Source organism: Buceros rhinoceros, unplaced genomic scaffold, assembly GCF_000710305.1.
Source record: "Buceros rhinoceros silvestris isolate BGI_N320 unplaced genomic scaffold, ASM71030v1 scaffold29719, whole genome shotgun sequence".
NCBI lineage: Eukaryota > Metazoa > Chordata > Aves > Bucerotiformes > Bucerotidae > Buceros > Buceros rhinoceros.
In genome coordinates, this window is record NW_010433735.1 from 296 (window position 1) to 9553 (window position 9258).

General features: G+C 40.2%; 1 protein-coding gene across 1 annotated transcript; it reads left to right on the plus strand.

Moving 5' to 3' along the window:
- Positions 1–1590: 1590 nt before the first annotated feature.
- CDO1 (cysteine dioxygenase type 1) lies at positions 1591–8921 on the plus strand (the record flags this gene model as incomplete). Its single annotated transcript, XM_010144220.1, has 4 exons — positions 1591–1668; positions 3653–3810; positions 6323–6492; positions 8543–8921. Coding segments are annotated over 4 exons (436 nt in total), but the record flags the coding sequence as incomplete, so codon positions are not given.
- Between the last annotated feature and the right edge of the window lie 337 nt (positions 8922–9258).

Sequence of the window (9258 nt, forward strand, 5' to 3'; positions counted from 1 at the left end):
AGGGTTTTGAGTCGCTCCTACTTAGCGAAAACTGATTTATTCCTGTCATTGGTGGCTTGCCGGTCTTAAATTGCAATACAAATTTTATTTGAGTGCTTCCTTAAAAACAAACAAACCAACCCCTTTCCTTTTAACCTTGCTATCATGAAAGCATGGGTTGACTTTTTTTTAGCCTCCCTTCCCCTTGTGTTGACTTTCCTCCGTTCAGAATAAATCATGGAATTTGTAATGGAACATAGGGAATTAAGAATCAGGAAAATAAAATGTGCTAACATGGTAAGTATGCATGGCAGCCTTTTGTTTTTGGCCAGCCAGACCTGTACAGAAATAACAGCACTTGAAAGCTTAATCAAATGCCAACGTTCATTGCTTACGTTCTGATATCAGGGTAAAAATATGTCTACCTATTATATGAACAAGTTGTGCATGCAGTGAGAGGCATAGATAGATATACATGCTATGCTTTGAAAGTGATTTGTATGAGCATCCTATCTTGAGTAAAATAGAGTGGTCTTATGGGGATATTGTTGGTGTAAGTGCACTTTCTGTGTGCACCTGCTTGCATCTTTTAGGTGATTGTGAGGCATCCTGTCATTGGCATAAATATTTGCTTTTCTTGGCAAAGTAAAGTGCAAATAATCACAACAAGCAAAAATGAAATCAGAATGTTCCAGTGGGTGGTCCCACCATAACAGCTAGAAGCATCAGGCCAGGATCAGAAGAGCCTCACTATGGAAAGTCACTTATAGAGCAAAATCCCAATCCCTTCTGTAGTGAACTCTTCAAGAGAATGAGAAAAGCAGCAGCTCTGGGAGGGCTTGCAGGAGAGTGAGAGGAGAGTAATGTAAGATATTGCTATCAAAGATGTTTTCAAGCCCTGAGAGCAAATCACAATCTAGAACAGGCATATCAATAGAAAGCATTTAGAAGCAAGCTTATTCTGGCCACTTACAAGTTAGCACATGAAAAATCTTTTTAAGAAATTTTATTCTGATAAACTTTTTTTAATAGTAGGTACTGGCAGAAGTGACCCTGTAGGTGTTTTATCCACACACAAATGCTACAGTACAAGACTCAGAACTCTGAGGAACAGAATCAGAAGACCACATACAAAAAGCCTTATTCCCTTCGTTTTCTGGCTTTGTACAAATGAGTGCTGCGTAACAGAAGGAGGGCCAAGAATATCTGAAAAGGAGCTGCAGAAGACTGTAACCATGTATTTTCCTTGTTTCATTGCAGTCCTCTGTTTCTAATTATAAGCCAGCTGCTGAAGTGACTTCATTCAAAAGCTATTTTGATTTGATCCTGTCTACCACTCTAGTCGCACAGTTCCCAAACTCCAGTCCTCTATGTTATTCAAAGCAATATGATTCTGAAATATTGTCTTTTTTCTTCCTGATCAAAGAACTCTTACAAAAAAAAAAAAAGTTAGAAATACAGTTTCTTTTTTTTTCAAAGGAAAACTTGGCTTTAAGAAAAAGAACAAAAAGGATTTTTACATGTCACAAACTTCCTTCATAAATATGTCTGTATAATATTGTCTTTTACAGGCATATCAGTACAGTAAAAAGCGAACACTTTGTGTTTCAGGTATACAAGAAATCTTGTGGACAATGGAAACGGAAAGTTCAACTTGATGATCTTGTGCTGGGGTGAAGGGCATGGCAGGTTTGTATCTGAAATCTATGGCTTTAGCAAACAGATAGAAAGCCACTGTATCTTCCACTGTCATACATAAAGAGAAAAATAATTAGCCCTCTGTCAGCTATCAGGAAGTGTCTGGAAACGAAGCAGTGCGGAGCTATTGGTCCTGAATATTTACTGTATCTTTTGTGAGCTTGTACCTCATGAACATTTTTAGAGCACTCTTTTAACAATGCCCTGTTTTTCTACTGAATCTAATCTTCCTTTCTGTCAGAGGAAATTTTTAGTCCCAGAGATACAGCAGGTCCTATGCGAGGGAGAACAGAGAGGTTGAACAGACCCCGTGAAACAGACTTGTACAACACTTGGTTGCAGAAGCAGGACTTGGTGCAGTTTAAATAGTCTTTGTTCTTTCATGGTGTTTAAATCCTGCCTCTGTGGCAAGGTGAGAAAAATAGGTTTGGGCTAGGACTGCAGGCTGTGAAGAGGGAGCCCCTTTCCAGGAGTAGTTGGGATTTGGCTTTCTTTAGGTTCGCTCTCTCAAAACAGACCACACTGCTGATGTGGCCTTCTGAGTTGTGTACACACACTCTACGCTGGGTTGTGTAGTCCTACAAATGTAAAGCTAGAATCTGTCCCTTTCACAAAATGTTGGCTAAAACAAAATATGGAGTAACAAAACATGCGGGTTTTAACTGTTTATTCTTATGCATGAATAGAAAACCTAAGGAGATGTCAGAGTGTTTTTTTCATTTGTTTTAATTGGGTGTACAATTGAAAATTTACAGCGTTCTCTAGGGAAGTCCATGACGTTATACTCAGAGGGATACAGGAACCAAGTTCACCACTTCTACTCCTTCTGGCCTGTTCCCACAGAGCCTATAATTTATATCAAACTCTGTGGAGGTGCATTTGCTAGAGCTAGTCTGAGATCACAAGTTGTTTTTGCATCCTTCATGATCAGATTGTTCTCATGGCTTGTGGAAGGAGCATGATGATATGGCATTTGTGAACTGTTCTGTGCTTGAAGCAAGCTCTGCTTTCTTGACACCTTCATTTGTAAGAAAGCCTGATATTTGCTTACTGAAAACAGTAACATAAAAGTACCAAGTTTTTGACTGAAATTCAGTATCACTGTAGTTCAGGAGGGTCAAATTCCCCCTTCTTCCTCGCTCCTGATGAGTGGAGATCTCTCCCTTTGTCCTAATCCCTATCCCTAGGCTTCTATAACAGTTAGTCCACTATTTTAAAAAATAAAACCAAAACTAAACATGTTTAGTCCATATGTCTTCAAATGTAGTAGTTAAAACATGCTTCGGGACAAGGAGACAGCAAGCAGACAAATCATACCTTATCCTGCTGTTCATGTTTTGCCAAACCAGTGAAATCAGCAGCTTACTGTAGCTGGTTAGTACTTAGTACTGTCAGAGTCACAGATTTTTTTCTACAACAAATGCTTGTGCACTGCAGCAGTAAAAAGACTATAGACATGAAACAAAGGTAGCTCAATTCTCCCATGTTTTGGGAGTGAGCATGGTGGATCATCAAGTATCAGGTATACTTCTAAGTTTACACTAGCTTCTGCCTGGGGTTACTGTGGAAGGCGTTGATTTCTTCCTTGACCCACAAGTGGTTTTGTGTCCTGAAGAATTTTTCTGTCCTCCTCCCTCCTTCAGCTTTGCTCTGTATTTCTCTGGGGCAAAGTCATGAGTTGGCCAGTATCTGACTCTTCTCCAAGTCCTGTATGTGAGCTTATGTCAGCCCTTTCTAAAGTAGCTTTAGAAAGCATACTTTAAGTAAGTTAAGTTAAGTAAGTAAGTTAAGTAAGCATACTTTAGTCACTGTGAATGGTTTTTTTCCTAAGACTGTTATGTGTGACCCATGTGCAGTGGATTTTCATTCTTGGGTTATGTCCAGATACTATATGCTATGCTACCTGTCCTGTTTGCTGTGCTGAAATGAAATATACATATCACACTGAGTTTGGTTATTGTTTTTACATATATAGCAGCATCCATGATCACACTGACTCACACTGCTTTATGAAGATCCTCCAGGGAAATCTAAAGGAGACTCTGTTTGAATGGCCTGAGAAAAAAGGGAATGGTGAGATGACTAAGAAATCCGAGCGAGTTTTGAGGGAAAATCAATGCGCCTACATTAATGGTAAGCTATTCAGCTTATTTTGACAATTACGTATCCATGAGTCTTATTCCTGAGAGAGGAGTTCATCTGCGCTCTAGTGTCCTACCTTTAACAATGTAATACTAACGGCTTTCTGCACAGTTTAAGAACATGGCTCTCTAGATTCTGTACAAACCTATATTTAGATTCAGTGAAACAGACCAAAAAATGTCCTTTTAACTCATGCTTAAACATTGCATCAATTGCTTGATTCTTAAGTATGCCTCCAGATCAAGCAGCCCTCAGCATTGTATCCGTAGTCTGAGATTGCTTGTAAACATAGACTTTGAACAGTATTCTTGAGAGAAATAAGGGAGCCAAAGTTTAAATAGCTCCATGACATTGATTTTTTTTTTTTTTCCAAATAAATAGTTCTTTTTGTCACTCGTAGAAATCCTAGGTGGCAAATGAACAGCAAAAGCTGTGTGTGGAATAAAGTGACCATCTGGGGGCAGAGACCCTGATCCTCAGTGCCTCTTCTTGTCAAATCATCAAGTTAAGCCTGTAGTGCTGAAGTGCAGTGTCAGCAGAAATGCTTAGATTTACCCAATCTACATAAAAATTGTCTGACTCAGCAGATGCTGAAAGACGACTAGGTCTCTACCAGTAAGGCTCCCTAGGTACTAAATCCATGCTATTACATGTATCTGTAACTATCACCACCTTGTGCTGCACTGGAGGTTGTCCTGGAGTGGCCTGCTGGGTTTAGCATAGTCTGATGCTATGAAAGACGTTGCACATCATACTGAACAGCAATGAGTTTAGCAGAACAAAGGTAAAATGTCAGAGAAGGGGACCATCTGCCTTTTATGTGATCAGTTGAAAACTGGAGCACATGCCTTGTGAGGCTGAGCTTGGGAACTCCCCAGATGGAGGGAGCCTTCTGTTGGGTTACGGACGAGGCCAGGATGAGAGCATTGGGGAAGAAAGACAGACCAGTGGTCTGCAGTCCTCTGCTGAAGGTGTGCCACAGTAAGTGAAAACATAAAATCCATAGGACAGGAAATGCAAGTAGGCATTTGACACATCTGCTGATCCCATGCCAGGAATGTGGGCTCTCAGACTCAGTCAGGCTCTCCTACCTGTGCAGTTCTTTCTGATGCAATCAATTGTGACCTGTGTGCATCTGATCCAAAGCTTTTTCAGTTGTTTTAAACAAATTTGATATCCAGTTAGTTCTCTGAGGCAGTTTGAATCTCTGCCATGTTTCCTAACAGATGGTTTGCTTTTAAAGAAATAGGTAAAACAAGTAGAAGGAAAACACTGATAGTGTGGTGATTGCCCTAACTATTTCAACAGTGAGTGACCTTCGTATTTCTATTGCATGCTTCTTGGCTGCTCTTGTACTTTAAGGTTAGAACCCACTAAAAAGTGTTTATTTGAATATTCCATTAGGTGAGCACAGATTTAGGACTTTTTCCCCCACATCCTCTATTTAGATACACTATGTTAACAACACGTAGGGCTTACAATTCAGATGTATCAGAGTTAAGAGTGTACTCTTGTTTCTCAGGGTATCATGCCTGTGTTGCACAATACAGGTCTAGGTATTACATAACGTATTAATTCAAGTACAAAGGCCTGAGTTGTTTTTACAACAGAGTCATAAATTTAAAATTCAAGGTCTCTTAAGTAGCTCAAAACCTCCACTTTAGAGTAGAATGCAAATGTGTTTGCATTTGTTTTGTGTAAGTGATTCTTCATGCCTTACAGGTTTATGTAATAGCTTGATTTCTACTCCACCATCACAGAAAGTGCTGTTACTTCATTAGTAACCGCACAACAGACAGTGCCTTGTATTATTACATGTTCAATTATGCTTACTATTCAGTTAAGTTTGGAAGTATGCCAATCTCTAGTAATTTGTCACCTTAGTCAAAAGAGCAGGCTAGTTCTCCAAACTAATAAACTGGAAGGATTAATGAGGAAACAGATGCTGCAGTAGAAGACAGCTATATCTCTGCCCATGCCCCAGATACGTATAGCTGACTTGTAATGTCACTGATATCCTTGTTACTGGGCTAAAAATTAGCAATTAAAAAACTTTTTCCCTGTGAAATCTCTTGCTAATTTTTAGAAACACAACCCTTCCTGTTTCTTGAGTATCTATAACTTGAGTACATATCTAGGAGCATGTCCTAGAAAAGTAAAAACCATTTAAGACTGTTTGGAATGCTAGGTAGAAAATTACAGCATGGCCTTCCTTACGTTTCTCTGGATTTCTATTTGCCTTTGTGCTGTAGCAGATAATCCAGAAGTTACACGAAGTGGGGAAGGCAATACATGTTTTGAGTTACCATTGTATTTAGGAACCTGTGCTAGAGAACAGCAATCAAAATCCTTCTACTGACTTAGCTGTTGCCCATAAAAGTGGGGGCATGCCTAACTGGCTTGCTCATGAGTTTTGGTTTAGAAAATATTTTCCCAGGCATATGTGATCTTATTAAATCTTCCTGCTAACACAGTCTGTCATTTCATGCCCTCACTGCTCTAGACTCCATTGGCCTGCACCGTGTGGAGAATATAAGCCACACAGAGACTGCTGTTAGCCTGCATTTGTACAGCCCACCCTTCGACAGCTGCAACACCTTTGATCAGAGGACTGGACACAAGCACAAAGTCAAGATGACGTTCTACAGCCAGTTTGGAGAAAGAACTCACTGTGTAAGTATGACATAACACGCTCGCTGCCCAATACTGAGCTCTGAACCCCTGCAAGGATGAGTGCTTCCCTCTTGCCTGCGCAGGTCCGGCAGCCCCACCTTTCCCAGGGCATCCCTAGCTAGGGCCGGCATAAAACCTGTTTCCAAATACTACTTGATTTGTACTTCCCTCATGTGGAATTCCCTGCTTTGCAGCTTGCCTCCCCTTCATCAGCAGGAGATCAATTCTGAGCTGATTAATGAGGAGGATTAATGAGAATTTTGCTACTAGCTAAGCATCTTCAGGCAGCAAATTATGTTAAATGCAACCCAGACAATGGAAAACTATGAAGCAGCTGCACTGTTTTGGCCAACTTAAGTCATGTGTAACATTTCCTGCCTAAACTCTTCTGCCAAAAGGCATCACATTTCAAGTCGGTTGTTTTAAACACAGGAAGACTTTCTCTGAGAGTGAGATTAGGCTGGTTGTCTGCATTCTTAAGCAGTAGCAGGAGCTTTTATTTGGGTAGAAAAGAAATCTTAAGATCAGCTTTGGGGGACTAAGCTAGGACATCTGGGAGAGTTTAATAGGGTTCATTGTAGCACTCTTCTGTGCATTGGGAAACATAACTCCTTATATGGGGAGAAAAGAGATTCTTGATGTTCAGCCACAGAGGTTCAAAGACTGTCTGGTTTTGTCAGATACAGAACACTTTCACCTTTAATGAAGCCAGAAAAATCAGTGCTCAGGAGTTTCCTGGGGCGAGCAGTTAGTAAGATCCAGGTGAAGTTATATAATGGACAAGTACCAAGTAAACCGTTTCTTTGAAGCTTATCATATTGCACGATTACAACTTAACCAAACAGCTGAAACACAAACTTTGACATTCCAGAGTTTGAAAAGTCCTTGAGAAAGTAAACTCAAATTTATAATGCAGATTTTAAAGTGAAATTAACATGGAAAAATATTGAACAAAATTCACGCAATAATTCAGTGTTTGCTTGCATTCTTTTTGTTTTAAGTATTTATTGAATATGAAGTATGTCAGATAACAAGCAAGACTAGATGTTTTGACTTGGACTGTTTTCCTACTTTTGACCTGTAACCATCTGGCACTGTTTGTACCTTTTGTGGGAAATTTGATCTGGCTTACAGGAGAGAGGCAAATTTTAATCATTGGGTCTCTTTCATGAATTCCTGTAAATGAAATTCCAGTAAGGGAGAATGTGGTAACGAGTCTGGGCCATCCAGCTGCCTGAAATGACTTCACACTACAAAAACCTTCTCGTCTCAATGAGGGTTTCTGGAAAGCTGACTGGAAAATCAAACTTTCTTCTGCTTACTGAATCTCAAAAAGGACATGGGAAGACAGAGAGCTATAAGCTAGAACTACCAAGAGAGTAAAGTATACTTGTATATCTTCCATGAGTGATAAAATCTGCCTAGCTAAAGCACTTTCAGTGCTCTTTTCTGCAGGTAAAACACACAGGTAAATCCCTAGTGGCTTCTGACCATGATGAAGTCTTAATTAACCAACTCTGCAGTAAATACCTAGTAAGTTAGGTAGGCCTAATAATTAAAATAGTATGTAGTACATCCAAGGACTTGCCCATGGAAGTAACTGTGTATGCCACTCAGGTACAAATCATGAGAATGCAGATGCAAAAGTTCACTGAGGGAAAACTGATTTCGTCTTAGGTGTCACAGCATCAGTTCCTGCTGCCAGGAATTTTGCTGCAGGAGGCAGTTTCTTTTTGCAGCCTGTCTTCCAAGCTGGACTTTCAAGCAGTGTCTGTTAACATGAAGTAGAGAGAGAAGATTGCCTGCAGGGAGAAGCACTCCTCCGCTATCCCTATGCTGAGGGCTCGTGGTCACACAGAGCCAACGGACAGGATGGTTTTGTCAGGTGCACAGTGCCCTCCCTAACACTGTGGCAAGGAGTACTGAAAGGAAATGCAGCAAGTATTTTAAGGTGCTGAGCTACTCTGGGAGTAAAGGCCCATGCTGAGACCACGGAGCAGGCAGTGACTGTCTCTTCCCTTAAACAGCAACCTCTCCTCTTTCCTTTTAGGCGATCGCAGTGCCACAGGAGAACAACTGAGAAGCGCCAGCACGTGTTTGCATAAGACCTGCTGAATGTTTAACCAGGGACGGAAGACTTGCAGGGCTGAGGCTGATGGCCAGCTATGTTTCTATACCTTGTACATAGGAGTACACTAGGGCAGCTTCCAGGCCTCCCGCAGCTCCCCCGAGCAAATGCTGATTGTGGGACACTAAGTTAACTAGTGCCGTAAACTACTTCAGAGGTTAGATGCCTTTTCTTAGGCTCCTGTCAGAATTAAGTAGTTTACTTTCTGATTCTAGCCTCCTTTTAATTCCACTTCTGATACCACACTGAGAATGTCAGAAATAGGGTTTTAAACATCGTCTGACACTACTTAGTAGGCCTACGTTTATGTACGCTCTCAAAGTAATTAATAAATATATATTCTTCCAAGCTTCCAGTCACTCGTACCTATGAGTAGTACCCTAGATACAATTAACAGCAGCTCTTTTTTTTTTTTTTTTTTTTTTTTTCCTTGGTCTAATATTTTTTTCCCATTTCTTACTTACCACGTATAAATTAATAGGGTGTTTTTTTTTTTTTTTTTTTTTTTTTTAATTAAGGCTCTTCGGTTTTAATGCTCTAGGCCATTTTGATAGTTTTGTGCATTTTTTACCTTTTGTTTTTTACAATTTTGTTTGTCAGATCTTGTTTTAAATAGGAGCAGTGAAATGCTTCATGCA